Below are 17,552 nucleotides of genomic sequence, written 5' to 3'. Positions count from 1 at the left end.
TTTTTTAATCTTCATGTTTTCCATAGTGAGCAAAAGTAAATTTTTATAATGACGAATGAAAATGAGAACAAAAGGCTTATCTCTTACTTCAAAGAACACACATCTCCCTTATAGAAGCTTCTGGACATAGCAGTCATGTGAGAGGAAGTCAGTGTGGACAAAACAGGATCGAGGGAGAGATGAGGTTCAGCCTCTCTTCAGATGTCATAGCTGAGGTGGTAGCTATCCTGGGAACACTGCTCCTCTCAGTGGAAAAGTGCCGTGGTGCCTTTCTCACGGTCACCCTTGCAGTCAGGAGAACTCACACAACACTCCTAGTGTGCTGCTATCCATGACAGATGGCACTGAATGGGGCCTAAACATGCAGGGGAGAAGCAGCTCTCAGAGACCCACAAAATAAACCGTGGGAATTCTCACCACAGTCTCGAAGAGCCTTTCGGCAGGATGGACCATCAGTGTGATGTTCTGCGCTGCATCTGCCTTGCTCTGTGAGCCACAGGAGTCTCAGCATGAAATAAATATTTTTTATGCAAAAACAACCCACGGACTTTGAACAGTTACTGTTATTATGTGGATTCCACAGACTTGTGACCTCTGCTTGAGCTGTGAGCATGTACGAACAACTGTCCCAGTGTCTGCAACAAAACAGATGAGCTTGTGTGTGTGTGGCCTGGGCTTCCCTCAACCAGCCCAGGCACCGCCCAGTGGGCCTGTGGCTCTAACTGATTGGGGCTGATATTGAGGGGTCGTCTTCAAGGGGCCTTTTGTTTTACCCACAATAAGAAAATTCTGACTACATTCTGCTGAGGACTTGCCTTCATTTGCTTTCATATAAAAAGAAAAGGTCAGGTCCTGGCATAGCGCCCTGGCTGCTTGGTGGGCAAGACGAAAGAAAGTCAAGAAATTTCCATTAAACCCATTTGGGTTTATGTAGAGCTGTATGTGTGAATTAGCCGAGCTTGGGTGCCTGGCTGTTCCTTTCTCTGGGGCTTCAAAGCATCAAACACATCCTAGAGTCACTCCCGTCGAGTCCTCTCTAGGGCCTCACCCTCTGTACTTGTATTACCCAGGTAGAGCTGAAGGTATTGCTCAACCGTCTCCTGATGCTGCTCAGAAGTGACCCCCTCTCAGCTATCGATCTGCAGAAAGCAGCTGAGAGCCCCAGTACTGACCCCAGACCACCTGTATGTGGACAGCTGGCCAGGCGCCTTCTTCTTAGCCTCTTGCTCTGGACCCCAGAATGCCATGCAATTGCCTGGGAAGCTGTCACCCATGTAAGTTGCTTTTTTCCCAACCTGTACTTAATATTTACACTCTAAATGAAAGGTAGATTATCACTTTGAGGGTCCTGGCCTTTGAGAGCATAGGCCCAGGATGCTGCCCCAGGGTATGGAGGTCAATCGGGCCACAGCTAGCACAGACCCCAAACCCTCCTTGCTGTACAACAGGTACATGGAGGGAAGACATGCTTGCAGAATGGAAGTGCCACCTTGCAAGCACATGGCTTGCTACCACTACACACAGTTAGAACTGGGTGTCCTGCTTCTCATGCTGTAGTCACTGCCTGTCTCGTCTTGGGGAGAGAAGTCCAGTTCCAGTAACAACATGCTCCTAAGCAGTGACAGTGCCATTCATTGTAACAGGTCAAAGAATTCACTTCAAAAAGGTTTTGGTTAATATATTAGTTTCTTGTTGCTGTGACAAAATATCTGAGAAAAAAAGGGAGTTGTTATATATTGTGCTTTCATGTAGCTTTGTGGTGCTGGGCCTGCGGTCAGGCAGGTAGATCACTGTGGCAAGAATGTCTGGCAGTGGCTGTCTACCCATGATGCACAAGAAACATGGGGATCAAGACAGCTCTAAGGATCTCCTACAGTTTCCAGAGCCTCCCAAATAGTACTAGCAGCTGAGTGTCAAGCACATGAGTCTTTTGGGAAGACAAATTGTCTAAACCACAACAGTTAGTTAGAGATTCTTAGAGGACAGCTTTGTAAAGGGGTCAAAGTGAGTCCCATTTGTGACATAAGACCTTGCAATAACGTTTTGAATATGACACCAAAACAACAAAAGGAAAAAATAGATAAATTGGACTGCATGAAAGTTTAAAACTTGTGCATCAAAGGATACTGTCAAAGTACAATGATGATTCACAGAATGGGAGAAAGTTGGGGTTAGGATGTATCTGGCAAGAGTTAAGTATTCAGAATACATAAAGAATTCTTAGGACTGACAACAAAGCTAAACCATCCAGTTAAAAGATGGGTGAAGGAATTGGGTGGACACTTCTCCAAGGATGATGTACGCATGCTCAGAAGCACCTGGGACAATGCCCACCGCACTGTGGTTACCTAGATGGCTGGCTACTGCAGAACCAGTAAAGCAACACTGAGAATTAGAGTGGCATCTTCAGGCATTTCCAGTTGGGAACGCTACAGTGATGTGACTGCTCTGAAGAAAGCCTAACTCTACCAGGGGACACAGTGATCCTGCACCCAGGTCTCCCCAGAGAACTGATAGCAGAAGCTTAAACAGGTATCTGTGTACCAGAATTTTCAGCTGTTGAAGGAATGCATGACTGGATAAACACAGGTGCCTGTGCAGACATACCACGGATTACTCTTTGGCCTTGGCGAGGAAGGCACACCTGCCACCTATTACGACATGGATGGACCTTGAAGGCTTTGTGCTATGTGAAATCAGCCAGTCACAAGGAAGCTCTTACAGGAGTCCAGCTGTTTGAGTTCCTTGGAATAGTCTGATTCACAGAGGCAGAAGTAGAGCAGAGGCTTCACAGGGCTTTGGAGTTAGTGTTTAACTTGTGCAGAGTGTCTGGAGATGGGTGGTGATGGTTGTACAACATTGGGAATGTAGGAGTGCAGGCCTGGAATCTCAGCATAGGAGAGATAGAGGCAAGAGGACCAGGAGTTCAGGGTCATCCTCAGCCACATAGTGAGCTGGAGGCCAGCCTGAACTACATGAGATACTGTCTCAAAAGAAACTAAAAGGTGAACCACAACATTGTTGACTACAGGAGTTTTATTTTCAGCTTTTTTAAAAAATTGTTAACATATGAAATATATAGCTTGATGAAGTTTTATAAATAAAATGAAGAATAGAGTTCATGCAGCCAGCAACCTAATCAAGAAAGGACTGTTCCCTTTCCATCTGGGTTTCAGTCTGAATGTGAACACTAGGAAAGTCCACGAGGTAGATGCCTCCCTGCCAAAGCCCTCTACCCATCAGAACAGCAGCCACCTGTGTCTCAGGGAAGCTGAAAGCAGGAGAGGATTGGCCTCTCCTGCATTGGGGCATCTCAAGGTCCAGCATAATACATTCAGAAACCTACTGCGTATGATCCTAAAACACGTGCCTCTAAGAACATGGCACTGAGGAACAGAGGCCATCACCAAGACAGATGTTTCTCATCATACTTCATCTAGCATGTTGGGCATGTGGAATGTTGGACAAAAGGTCCAGTCTTATAGTTATGAGTAGTCCCGACTCAGTAGTTCTACTTGAAAGTTCCTCAGAAAGGTTCTCAGATACCCTTTAAGTGTTCTGTATACACAGTGTTCAAGGTGATGGACGTGTTAATCAGATTGACTGGGGATTAGTTCACAAAGTGGACATAGAAGAATTACCACCAAACACACTGCAGCATATAGTCCACTTGAAACAGAGCTCCGCATGCCCTGGGATCACCAGCCAGCCAACTTCCCTGGTAGGCCTGTTGCAGAAGCTCTACCTGTCAGCTTCTCCCTAGGTGAGGAAGTCAGGCTAGCATGCAAGCCTGATGACACATGGTGAGAGGGACACTTTGTGTCGTCTCCTGGATTTCTTTTCTTGTTGATGTGATACAATGCCCAGAGAAAAGGAACCAGGGAGGCAGTTTATTCTGGCTCAAGGTCCATCATAGTAGGAAAGTCATAGCAGCAGGAGCTTGAGGTGGCATGTCCCATTGCATCCTTATCAATAAGCAGAGTGGCATGAATGTCTCTACTCTCCTGAGTTAACCTGTTCCTCAGTCTAGGATCCCAGCCCATGGAATGGCACCATTCATATTTAGAATGGGCCTTCCTACTTGATTAAGCTTCATGTACATAACTCCTCACTGGCCTGCTTAAACCCCATTAACCATCACTTGCCACACACAAAACAGCAGCAAAATGGTAGCCCAGGTCTCATCAGAGGAAAAAACATTAGACACAACCTAGGTAAGGGACATTGCACAGAACTTCTGATCCTCTTCAAGGTTGTTAGAACAAGACTCTGAAGAACCTTCACAGCCAAGAGCCAGAGGAGACAAGATGGCAGACTGTGCTGTGCCCTGGATGAGATTCTGGAGAGCACAAGGACAGAGAAGACTTGGAAGTCAGAATGAAGTGTGGACTTCATTGAGTGACAGGGACACAGCATGGATAGGTGGGAGCTCTCTCTCCCAACTATGCTACTTCTGTAGTGACACCACGTCTGATGCTGTTGACAGTAGGTGCTTCTGAATTATGGACATGGCGAGTCTGACCTCTTCATAATGCTCACGACATCTGTGGACAGAGTCAGCTCTGCTGCCGGGACATGTCTTCCAGGGCCACATGGCCTTGCTCTTTTTCAGTCCTGTCACCCCCACTGACTACAGTGGCTTAGGCCCTGCCTAAGATGTGAGAAAGAGCCCCAGCAAAGTCTCCTGGAGATACCAGCTCTCTGTTTGGTGTTCAGCAACGTTTCCATATTCAGGACAGGCCACATTCCCCACTCACGCAGAGACTTCTGAGAGGGGAGTTGGGCCTTGTACAACATCCTACACTGTACAGCCCACACCCACTGACCAGGCCTGTTCAACCACACACTAACTTAATCTACAGCTGGCAGTGCAACACCACAGGAACCCCAGGTCAGTTCAGCTGCCTAGAGTGCAAAGAACGCCACACACTAGATCCTCTAAGTGCTCCGTCCCAGAGTCCAGCAGGCTACCAGGGACTATCCTCACAGATACAGCTGTCATCGGCACACAGCCTGTCTTCAGAGGAGGCTTGGCCCCAGGCTTCGGATAGCTGGGCTTCTGACCCCCGTCCCAGTCAATGGCAGGAGTCATCTACATGCTGCATAGCCCTTTGCAGAAGGGCACTTCTGTAAGAGCAGTGTGGGTGTCACCACCTGAGGACCTGCCCCTGGTCTTGGGGCAGAATTCATGTGAACTCAGAGAACTGGCATAGAGCCACCTCCAAGCATGTGGTCGTCTGCCTTGGGCTTCAGCAGCTAGCTTTGGAGAGCTGCGCTAAAGCTAGCAGGGTGAGAACCAGAGCAGGCAGCAGGCCACGTCCTTAGGACCCCCTTCCATGTTAGCAGTCTCTCCACACTGGCACAGCTCCCTCCAACTTCAGCCTGGCAGGTTGGCTCCTGGTTCTCTCATGGGCTTCCCTTTCTGGTTTTGGCCTTCTGATTTGCCACAGACCTCAGTAGCCATCTGCTCTGGCTTCTTTCTGTCTCTGCCCCGGGTTGCCACATGCTTGCTCTCTGGCTGGTGCTAGGATGGGTGTGCTTGTGTTGGAGCCTTCTCCACCCTGCCTGCTCTCACTGCATTTTGTGAACTTACTCTTGTCTTCCACTGCACATTGCCTGCCTCATCAGTCTGAGATGGAGAGATCAGCTCTAAGGTTGCTGTATTTACAGTCTAGGCTAGCGGGGATGTTTCTGTGTGACTCTACGCCTAGGAAAGGTGTGAGGTTAGGTTGTGTAGTGACTGCCTGCCCAAGTGGGAGGCAGTCTGTGCCCACACAGAGTCTATACACACATTACGTCTTTAAGGCCTCTAGGGATTAATGCCCCAGGCAGGACAGAGGCTACCTCTAATTACAGTCATTGCAGCACCATACTTCTGTGGCTTTTTAGTCATCACCTGGCAGGGACAGGTCAGGTGCCCAGAGCCTGCAGACGCTGCCAGGCCATCCTGAGCGTCACTCAGCAACACGGTGGAGGTGTGCGGACGTTGGCAGTGCAGCGCTCTCTCCCTAGGCCAGAGCAGGACCAGGAAGGAAGGGTTCCGCCATGGGTCAGTAAAGGCTGAAAGCCGCAGTTGGGGCAAACCTAGGGTGGCTGGTCACCCTAGAGAAAGGCGAGACAAGAGAAAGCCGAGATGGGGCTAGACCTGCAGACTGTGCTTGCCTGTCACACAACAATGTGTGTCCCTGTGGGGGACCTGCTCATTTTTAAAGGGTTCTGTGAGGAGAGAGAGGAATCAGAGTAGCTTTGGGAGGACCTGGGTCAATACCCAACAGCCCAGAACTTAATTCAAAAGGGCTTTTTATAACAATGCCAAGGGGTAAGGCAAAAGACACCCCCCCCCATACAGCCAAAGTAGCCCCTTCCAAACACCTGGTACCCAGGCCTGTGGTACAGTCATCCTGTTATGCAGCCCTGCTAGGTAAAGCAAGCTCAGATCTCACTAGGAGACTTCTGTGGGCTCCCACAGTCCCCCTCTAAACTCAGGGCTCCTAGTGCTGCTGTACCTAAACAAATCCTAGTCAGTGTCCTGCACAGGTAACATTTGAGTGTCTCAGCTGAGGTTCTGGGGAAGGCGGCACTAATGCCAACAAGCGAGAGTGCCTCAAGGCTGTTCAGAGTTAAACTACACCTACCCTGCCTGCTGCTCTGTAGGTGGATGGCCCAGGAATGTCACCTTAAGGCTGCCTGTATGGAAGCAAGTGGCCTTTTCTGATTCTCAGGAAAGGGTGAGCCTTTCAAAGAAAGTCAAGTGATAAATGCTGCCTGCTCCTCACAGCACATAATCCCAACACTGTGGTAGTGTTCTGGGAAGTCCTGCCAGCTCCACAGTGCTTACTAGTGGACCTGGAGAGACTAAGACCACTTTGGCCCCCGTGGGGAGGTTGGTCATCAGAAACTGGCCCCACTGTATAGGGAGGGCCCCTGGGGACAGACATTCTTTGATAGTCACCTTACAAAGAAAGAAAGCAGAAGTGAACCCCACCTCCCCTGCAGCCTCATCTGAGTGCACTGGACAGAGGGGTCCCCAGGAGTATTTTCATCTTTCCTTTCTTCCCTCATTGCAGATGGCCCACACGGATGCTGTAACCCATGAGATTCTTGGCTTTCTTGACCAGACCTTGTACAGATCAGATCATCTTTGTGTTGAAGCCTCAAGAAAACTGGCCGGAGAGCTTCTTCAGGAGCTTTGATCTCAGGTCTAGCAGGCAGCACAGAAAGTGTGGGCATCTGTCTAGGGAGTCTGTCTGTGGGGCCCAGAACAAGTGAGAATGGCCTAACACACCTGTGCTAGGCCCAGTTCAGTGATGTGTGACACCTCCTATGCACTTTGTACCAGTTGGCCAAGGAGGTCCATCAGCATTATGAAGGGAAAGGCCCAGACCACCTGCTACGTTCCAGTCTTGGGTAAACCCTCATGTCCACACAGTCTTGCAAGATGACAGCTAGCACTGACCAATTGACTGACTCTTTATCCTTCCCACTTTGATGAAGTTGCCAGCGATGAGGGGAAGATGCCCAGGAGCAGGAGGCCTGAGCCCTGCAGTGGATGAGGCTACACCCCACAGATGAGCACCTGCCTCCTCTGCTCCTCAGTGCAGAAATGTTGCAGTGCATCCAGTGGAGCAGAGGGGACAGAGGTGGCCAGAGAAGGGTACTTCCTGCCTCCCCAAACTTCGAGAAGGCCAAAACAAACAAACAAAAAACCCTGCTTCTTGGGTGGCCTATGTCTTGTAAAACAGTGGATTTAGGAACTGAAAATGAAAGAGTCTCTCTTCTCCACTTGCTGTAGAGGGGAACGTTGGGCATGTCTGTTCTGTTTTCTAGCAAGAATGTACATAAGCAGAGAAGGCCACCAAGCTGCAGTCCTCCTACAGCTACACGAACCCTTGTCCCATGTGCAGGTCATCTTCAGTACTCAGAACATCCACCTGAGAGGACATGCGATGGCTTACAGTGAAGGGCTCTGGTTTTTCTCTTGTGTCTGTGTATCCTGGGGAACCACTGACCAGTATATAGTTGCTTAATCCGTTTCTTACCCACCCCGCTGATGGGCCCACTGCCTTGCCAAACTGCTCCCAGGAAGATGGGGCTGGACTTTTTGCCTTTTCATTCTAAATAAAAACTTGTACTTAATTTTATGTTCAATTATTTCCCGAGAGTAGAAACCTTCCCCTCCTACCTGTGGAAGCTTCGGGTCTTACAGACCTTAGGCCTGCCTTGGAAAAGACTAATTATGGCTTAACTTCAGGACAAGCTGGGGTTCTATTACCAAGGAAGGGAGAGTAACTAGAAGGCAGATAGATGTGTGTGTACTCAAGAGTTGTGTTTCGTGTTTCCTGTAAGCCAAACTTGATTATAACCACACTTACCTCAGACCAAGTTGCCGAGTTACTCTCCATGCTGAGTGGGAAGAACAGCACAGCACAGCCATTCTGTCTCTCTGTGTTCACACATGTGTCCCTCAGCAGTCAGGAAAGATGGAATCGTGTCCACTTTGCACCCCTGTGACTCAGCCACATCTTGAGTCAGCTTCCTGGGCGCTCAGTCACTTGACGTGGCATACCAGGACATCTTATCTGAGCTCCAGGCAGCCAGCTCCTTGTAATGGTGTTTAGCTTCTCAACCTATTTTCACCTGATGATATGAAGTCCAGGGAAAGAGGAAGCCAGGTCTACAGGGGCCTGGGGAGGGGCAGCTAGAAGAGCAGGGACTGAGACAGGGGACACAGATGCTGAGTGGTTGGCAAGGATCTTCTAGTGCCAAGGAATCCAGAACTACAGTCAGAGGAACATGAATGAATGAACAGTATGTGCTTCCTTCTTTCTTTCTCTCCCTTTACAACCAGAATGTGGTGCTACTCCTAGTTGGATACTGAATTTTAACATGAAGTCTTCATGTTTTATGAAAACATCATAAGCCATTAATCATCACAAAGCTACTTCACAGCCCCCAGTCCAATGTGAAGACAAAATACGCATTTAAAAACCATGCCCACCTTTGTTCCAGCCACCAGGCAAGATGAACCCCCTCCTCATGATCCATTTTCCTCTAACCCTTTTGGGCACACACCTTATATACCCCACATATGGGTGGGGAATGTGTGCTGTGATACTGATAGCATTATACCTCTGTAGAATTGACTGAAATGCTGTGGATATCACTCTATATAAATAAAACACTGATGGCCAGTGACCAGGCAGGAAGTATAGGCGGGACAAGGAGAGAGGAGAATTTGGGAAACAGGAAGAAGTGGGGAGAGACACTGCAGCCACTGCCAGGACAAGCAACATGTAAAGACACCGGTAAGCCACCAGCCACATGGCAAGGTATAGATTTATAGAAATGGGTTAATTTAAGATATAAGAACAGTTAGCAAGAAGCCTGCCACGGCCATACAGTTTGTAAGTAATATAAGCATCTGAGTGATTATTTTATACGTGGATTGTGGGACTGCGGGGCTTGGTGAAACCTGGAGAGAAGCCCTCCAACAACACTGAAAGTCTGTCTTCTGGTGGTCCACACACAGCATGAAGTCTACAGGGGTCAGTCCACTAGGACTCCTTTGCAAGCAACAGAAAAGGAAATGGTGTATAAAGTCAACAGAGTATGGGGTAGGTGTACCTGCCCCTACCAACCTGCAGGATGGCTATGAAGCTCTACTTCAGGCCCATTGCACAAGGCTGTGGCAAGGACAAGGGCCTCGTGCCTGCTCCTTTTAGACAGTTCCTGCTTTGAAGCTTGTGACAGGAAGGCAGGTCCTGAGCTGACACCACAGTGGTGGCTATACAGGAGGGGTCTACAGCTAGGGAGGCTCCCATGGCTTTCCCAGACCCAGGAAACAGCCCAGCAGCCCAGAAGGATGGGCAGAGGGGATGTTGGCAAGAAGTCCTTCTCAAATGAGGTGTAACCAGTACTGTGGTTTGCCATATTTTTCTGTAGGGCTGTGCTAGAAGCAGCCTATCTCAGTGTTGTGGACCAACACGTCCAGACATTCCAAATGCCACACTTGGCAGGGGACCACAGCTATGAGCAGGTGGCTCAATGTGGTATTTTGTTTGTTATTGGTGAAATTATTAAGGCCACTCCACGTAGTTAAAAGGAGATTTATTTAATGGTGTAACTTACAAATGAAGGAATAGGTAGGTTGAGGGTTCTGGGAAAGATGCAGCAGTAGTTCGGCGATGTTCTCTGGAGAACTCTCCTCCACCCACCTCTAGCGTCTGGGCTCCCAGCAGCAAGAGAGAGCGCTTGCCCATCCAGATCTCGGGTCTCCAGGTGCCTCCCCTGGCCCTGCCTCATAGGCATGACAGTTGCCAGAGTCTCAATGGGGGTTGGAACTTCCAGATCCAAGGTGGAATGGCTACCCACTACAGTTTGTGATCTAACAAAGCTTGCCTGGAGATCAGAGTGTGGAGCTAGCCACTAGAGGCCAGGCAGTGGTGGCACACACCTTTAATCCAGCACTTGGGATCTCATGTCTTTAATCCCAGCACTAGGGAGGTGGAGACAGGAATATAAGGGGGGAGGAGACAGGAGCTCAGCCCCTTTTTTGGTCTGAGTCATCGTTGAGGTAAAAGGTGACCTTGGCTGGCTCCTTTACTTCTCTGATTTTTAGCATTTACTCCTATATCTGACTCCAGGTTTTTATTATTAAGACCAATAAGAATTTTTGTTACAGCTCATCCTGAAAGATGTCCTGCCTTAGAGACAGAAATTAGGTCCAGCAGATGCTAGTAGAATTAGACAACCTGAGTCTAAAGTACATGTGGAAGAATGAACTTCCAGGGAGGGCTGGAAAGTTCTGGAAGCAAAGTATGAGAGCAATGAAGTATTCCACACATTGCCCTGCATCCACATGCCCCACTCACTGAAGGCAGGTTTTTGGTGAGCAAGTAAATAGGTTAAGCATTGAGGATTAGGGAACCATACCTGCCAAAGTGGCCAGTGTCCTCCTGTGTCTCCCACCACCAGCCAGTTCTCAGGCTTCATGCTGTGACCCATAGGTGGGTTGTGGCTCACCATATGCTGGGATGACATAGTCCCAGGACTGGTGATACATGGTGCCTTCTCCCCACTCACCATGGTTCCTCCTGTCTCCTATCCCTTTCCTGCCTATTCATGTCCTCTCCTTGCAGACGGTCACATCTTACCCTGGACCATACCTGAACATTCCTAGTTACTGCTGGCACACACTCTGCAGTTCTAGCCCAAGGCCACCATTCTGTCTTGCCCTGTCCCATGCTCCCTCCAGCAGGGAATCTGATTACTTCTGCCTGTCACCGCCTGGGTGTACATGCCCTCATCTCCTGTACAGCTGAGATTCAGCACATTGCACAGGCACTTCAGCAAGAGGTTCCAGGAACTCCATGGGGACCCTAATTCATGGACCAAATAAACATTAAGGAATGCAGGCCAGCATCTTCCCCTGGAATCAGCATTCACTGGATGCCTTAATCTTATGGACATTTTGTTGTGAGGTAAGGAAAAGGGAGCACTGCCCGGAGGTGGTGATGCATCCCTGAAAAGGGTGAAAATACACAATAAACTGAGTGCTTCCTGGATCTGGTAACTTTCCAAACAGCACTGGGACAAAACACAGAGCAGAAGCAACCTCAGGGAAGGAGGGTTCACAGTTGAGAGGGAGCTGTCCATCACCGCAGGTTAGGAATGCTGGCTAGGACAGCTTTCTGTTGTGGTGGGAACCTATATGGAGGTCTTCCACAGGGTGCCAGGGAAAGGGTACAGGCAGAACCTCCCCTGTGGCCTCGCTCTAGAAGCCATGCGTCCCTCCATCCCAAAGGTTCCAGCAGCTGGGGACCAAGTTGTTCAAATGGATTAGCTGTGGGGGACAGTTCCCATTCAAACAGGCGCTCACCTGCTCAGAGTCTGCAGTGTTCTGGACTTTTTCTTGGAACTTGTGGTTTTTGGACTGGTTTTCAGGCTTTTACGCAAACCCCGCCCACAGTGCCTGGCCTCGAACACTGCCTGTCCTTGCCGGGAGCTCCAGGTTAAAGCTCTAAGGGTTTCTCCAGTTCTGTGAGAGGAAGGGAAAAGGAAAGGAGGTGGGGAAGAGCCCAGGGCTCCACCATGTCGTTTGCAGACCTACAAGCAGCCTGTGTTGTGTCTCTGACAGCTGTGTCTGAGCTGGGAAGGTGGAAGGGTGTCCTTTCTACAGATGACAGAAAACCAAAACCACAGAAGACTGGAAAAACTGGCTGCTCACATAAACAAAATAAAGCCTCCTGAGTACAAATAATAACCTGGAAAAGCATGTGCCACACATGATCAAAAATCACTTCTCTACCCAGTGGTGAAGTGATCCTAGCAGTCTGGAGGCAGAGCCAGGCGGATCTCTGAGTTTGAGGACAGCCTGGTCTACAGAGTGAGTTCCAGGACAGCCAGGGCTACATAGAGAAACATGGTCTCAAAAAGCAAGCCAACAAAAACAATCACTTCTCTAAATTTGAAACTTCTTAAACAAATCAGTAAGAAATGGCCACCAAGCCAAGAGACTCTGGAATAGCACAAGACACTGAATACGATGGGGAAAATACAAATGGCTTTTAGAGACACTGAAAGGGTACTTACCATAATGTTAAGAAACGCCAGCAAGTACAATTTTAACTACAAGTGCTGGAGATCTGTAGAAAGGCTCTGACAGGCAGGGAGTGCAGACAGGAACTTCCTTTGTGGACTACAGGGCCATGTGCTAAACTTTTGACTGTCCATGTCCTAGAAATAGCATGGTTAATATTTACTACATCCAGAATCCACCTATGGATATTTGCCCCAAAGAAAATAAGGTGGACATTCAGGTGGGATCTGTGCACCCGTGTCCACCAGCTGATGACTGGGGTAATAAAGTGTGCTGCATACAAATGGCAGAGAGTCGGTTGGCTTTACCAAAGGGACAGGGCTTTTGAGATGGCTCAGCAGGTCAAAGCACTACTTGCCTGGTGATTTGAGCATCACCCCAGAGCCTACACAAAGGTAGCAGAGACCCAAGACTACTTAGTTGTCCTCTGATCTCACACGTGCACCATGCTCACCCTCAACATCTTACACACATGCATGATAATTATAAATACAAATTTTAAAATTTAAATGAAATTCTCGGTTATGCTAAGCTATACCATCCAGCCAGATGTAAAAGGACATTGTAAAATTCACACACTATCCCTAGAACAGAAAACCTCCTGATAACAGTCTAATGGCACCACCCCCAGGGAATTGGGAGAGCAGGGGATGGGTTAGTGTCTGATGGGTACAAAAGATCCCATTTGGGAAAAGAAAGTTCAAAATACAGGTTGTGGTGGTCACACAGCGATGAGACACAGCACTGATGTTGCTCTCAAAACACCAGAGCAGCGAATTCTTTTTTTAATTTTTTATTGTTAAGAGGTTTTCTATTCATTTTACATATCAACCACAGACTCCCCTCGCCTCCCTCTTCCCACCGCCCAGACTTCCCCCTCAACCCACTCCCCATTTCTACCTCCTCCAAGGCAAGGTCTCCCATGGGGAGTCAGCAGAGCCTGGTGTATTCAATTAAGGCAGGTCCAGGTCCCTCTTCCCTGCACCAAGGCTGCTCAAGGTGTCCTACCATAGGTAGCAGGCTACAAAAAGCCAGCTCATGCACCAGGGACGGGTCCCGATCCCACTACCTGGGGCTCCCCTAAACAGTTCAAGCTAAACAACTGTCTCACCTATCCAGAGGGCCTAGTCTAGTAATATAGGGGATTCTCAGCTATTGGTCCACAGTTCATGCATTTCTACTAGTTTGGCTGGTCATCTCTGTACATTTTCCCATCATGATCTCGATGTCTCTTGCTCATAGAATGGCTCCTCTCTCTCATTGATTGGACTCCTGGAGCTTGGCCTGGCACCTGGCCGTGGATCTCCAGAGCAGTGAATTCTATGCTGTGAATATTTTACCACAATAAAACCACTAAAATCTAAACTATAGTTGTTTTCCCTGTAATACAAACATGCCTCGGGTGTCCCTTTTCCCACGTCACACAGCCTGGATGTCAATGACAGGCACATCTGGAGTGCCCTCTGGTGCTAGTACCTGAGCATACACAGACCAGCCAGGGTTATGTGGTACAGCTAACCTTGAGGGAAGGCCCTGGCTAAGTGAGGCAAGCAGAGAGGTTAGGAAGGAAAGTACACCCGAGGCCTGGCTCTGTTGCCATAATTTCACATGAATTAACTCCTCCAGGTTAGTGTGTGGCTAACAGATGAAGGAACAGCTGTTTCTGCCCAGTTACAGAAGAGACTAGTGATTAAAAAGGACACTGACAACAGTGCACACATGAGCCAAATGTGTCTATTGCATGAAAAAAACCCAATTGTCCTGTGTACAGGTTGTCCTGTGTCCATGGATTCTTTACCCAAGGAGTCTACCAAACACAATGGAAACTCTCTGAAAGAATGTGTTTACTGACCTCATTCAAACTCCTTTTTCCTTTTTGCTCCCACTTAACACAACATATCAACTATTTATAGTTCACATTATCTCATGCAAGTAGCCTAGAGATGGTTTAGGTGTGAGGGAAGGCAGGAGATGCACTGTGAAATCCAGATGTGGTGGTGCATGTCTGGAGGTAGGAGGATCTGAAGGCCAAGGTGACCCTCAGCTACCCAGCAAGCCGTGTGTGTGTGTGTGTGTGTGTGTGTGTGTGTGTGTGTGTGTGTGTGTGTGTGCGCGTGCTTGCTGGACCATGGTGGAGATGTCTCTGTTGGGGGTAAACACAGGAATGAGTGTTACTACAGTGATTGGCTGAGGCAGAGACCAGGTAAAAAGGGAGAAAGCTATTCAGTTTTCAAAGTTTCTGCTTGTGTGCATGTGTGATCTGTGGAGAAAGAAATGGCAGAAGGGAGGCAATGAAGGAAAAGAGGGAAGAGGAGGAAGGACAGAGGAAGGCTATAGTCTCCTGTACATGAAGACAGATTCTTGCTTGATTTAGGGGGGAGGGGTTGCCAAACAGTGCTGAGTGAAACAGGCCAAACACCATCTGTGACTTTCAAGGAGACATCTGCCTTCCCTGTGCCTTAGTCAGCAGGGTGGAACTTTTCCTGCTTTCCCCAGTACTTACAGTTCAGCATCTGAACAGAATTGTCTAGTTAAGTACTCTCTGTAGTTGGAGCCATGTGCTCTGACATGCATCCCGAGGACTTGGGTTCTATCTGCCATGTGCCCAGCCTTTGCATAGTCACCATCCTACTCTACAAAGTGCTGAGACCGTCACCTCTGCACCTGTCTCTTCCTGAACATGGTAAAATCACAACTACAATTTTTTACCATTAAATCACTATAGATTTTTTATAATTCAACATCACCACTACCCAAAGCCTCCCACGCCTGGCCAAACCTCACAGCTGTCTCCATCCTTTACAGGTCATAGTGCCGAATGTCCGGAGATTTCAACACTGAAGTCTGAAGTGAGGAATTGAGATGAGGCTGTGTTCGCCCTGGTGGCTTTGCTCCTTCCAGCCTTTCAGAGCCTGAAGTTCCACCCAGTTTAGAAGGCTACACTTCTCCCACTGGTTTTTCCATCTGAACAGTGGGCAGCAAGGGAGGACCTACCAGAGTGCAAAAGAATTTTCTGGAACTTGGGACCCTGGTTGATATAATTAGGAGTGATCAAAGCAGTCTGCATTGCCACCCCACAGGCACAGCAGCAGCACACTGGACCCAAAAGGGGTGTGGAAAGAAATTACAGACAGGGCAAGATGATGACAGAGTTCGCTTCAGAAGTCAGAAGCCGCCAGACGGTGGTGGTGACTCCTTTAATCCCAGCAGAGGCAGGTGGATCTCTATGAGTTTGAGGCTACCCTGGTCTACAGAGCAAGTTCCAGGATAGCCAAGGCTACACAGAGAAACCCAATCTTGAAAAACCAAAAAAGAAGAACTCAGAACCCAAAGGAAACACACTCACTTGACTGCACATCCACACGCAGCCACAATAAACCATGTGTCTAGACAGAACATGGCCTGGGCTGTCAGCTCCCTAGAATGCTATGGAATAGATGGTCTCTGTTCCCTAGCCTCCCTGGTTCTCCATCCTGCCAGTGGCTAGGTAAGGTTGCTACAGAGACAGGAGATACTAGGCAGACCCAGGACAGGTGGGAGAGGTCCAGTGCCCATCCCTGTTTAGTCCTTGGAGTTCAGAAATTAACCCAAGCCTATTTCATCTCATGGCACTGAAATGACCAGGTTTGATTTTATGAGCCGTCTGCAGAGGAAGGGTCTTATATCTCCAACCCACGCTTGCACACATGCACAACCTGCCATGCCAGGTTTCAAGGGCCATCATTAGCTGCTGAGGCAACATTATGGTGACTATGTACTCTAGCTTCTTTTGTCTCTGGGGCTTCCTTGAAAAAAGGGATGTGGGCACACCCAACTGGCTCAACCTCCAAGGCAAGGCTTCTTTCTCTGGCCAGTCTTCCCACATGGGGTTAGAGGGGCTTGGCTGGGCTGCTGGACACACACCAGCACCAAGGGGCAAGGTTCTTGGCAGCCCACTCTGTCCTGGGAAACTTCCTCGGCTTGCATATGGTCACCTTCCTCCTTTTCATACTGTCTGGTTATTGGACTGGAAGAGAACAGCCTTATGGGTCCATCAATCTCTCAGACAGCACCAATGGGTGGGAAGGAGCCATAAAAACCTTGCCCTGAATACAGGGACTGCTGCACCTCCCTCTCACCTCGTAAACCCCTCAGATCCGGCCAGGGGGGGGCGGGGGCTGAGTTCACACCCGTGACTGCTTTCTGCAACCTTCCTTGAGAGGATGAGGCAGTTCCCAACCCCCAGCCCTGGGAGCCTCAGAGCTGTGATGGGCTAGGCCACTCCAGGGGCTCTCTCTCTAGCTTGATGACTCTTTTGAGTATGGTGGCTCAGACTGAAATGCCCCAAGGAGGTTGTGTTCCAAGGGGCTGGCTAACCACCAAGCTTTTGGAACCACTCCTAAGAGCCAGTGAGGTGTCTCGGCACCATCCCTGTACCTTGGGAATGGGTATGGCAACCCAACTACCCAGGGAGCAGGCCAGCCAAGACCACAAGCACCCAGGTCCGCTTGGGAAGCATGGCTGTGCTCCTCCACTGGCTGGCTCCGTCTACAACCCACTTGGTGGCCAGCTGGATTGGAGCATGAAGCCTGCTTTTGACTCCTTCTGAGCCCAAGCTCCCGAGTACTGCTTCCTGTTGCTCACTGGGCAACAGCTGCTTTGGGGAGGACAGCTGTGGCAGAGGTAACGCTGTGGAGAACAGAGGTCCCTACGTGTGCATCACACTACGTGTGCCTCACAGCAGCCTTGCTGACTGCTGCCTGGGCTTGGGTGGCCATGTCCTGCTGAACCACTGTCGGGAGCGAAGCTGGTAGGAGCTTGGCACTTGTGTGGAATGGATCCTGCAGAACCTTCTCTTCGTTTTAAAGGGATGGCTTAAGCTTAGGAACATCTGCTATTTCTGGTTTCTATCCCAGGGGCATCCCATGACATTTCTGCTCACCATGAGCAAGGATGACTTGTTAAGGTATAGATT

At 49.1% G+C, this 17,552-nt stretch overlaps 1 protein-coding gene across 6 annotated transcripts in view; it reads left to right on the top strand.

The window, feature by feature from the left end:
* The window catches only part of Fancc (FA complementation group C), a 184,035-nt gene extending 168,041 nt beyond the window's left edge, over positions 1-15,994 (top strand). For 4 of the 6 annotated variants that reach the window (XM_006981726.4, XM_076573541.1, XM_076573539.1 and 1 more), the window contains 2 exons: positions 1,071-1,274; positions 7,068-15,994. In XM_006981726.4, coding sequence (XP_006981788.2) covers positions 1,071-1,274; positions 7,068-7,193 — 330 coding nt within the window. In that variant the 3' untranslated portion in view covers positions 7,194-15,994. The remainder of the gene's footprint in view (positions 1-1,070; positions 1,275-7,067) is intronic. The other 2 variants (XR_013051712.1, XM_076573540.1) reach the window with 2 other exon arrangements.
* The last annotated feature ends 1,558 nt before the right edge of the window (positions 15,995-17,552 follow it).

Source organism: Peromyscus maniculatus, chromosome 5, assembly GCF_049852395.1.
Source record: "Peromyscus maniculatus bairdii isolate BWxNUB_F1_BW_parent chromosome 5, HU_Pman_BW_mat_3.1, whole genome shotgun sequence".
NCBI lineage: Eukaryota > Metazoa > Chordata > Mammalia > Rodentia > Cricetidae > Peromyscus > Peromyscus maniculatus.
The sequence above is the reverse complement of the archived record's forward strand: the minus strand, read 5'-3'. Positions and strand labels throughout refer to the sequence as shown.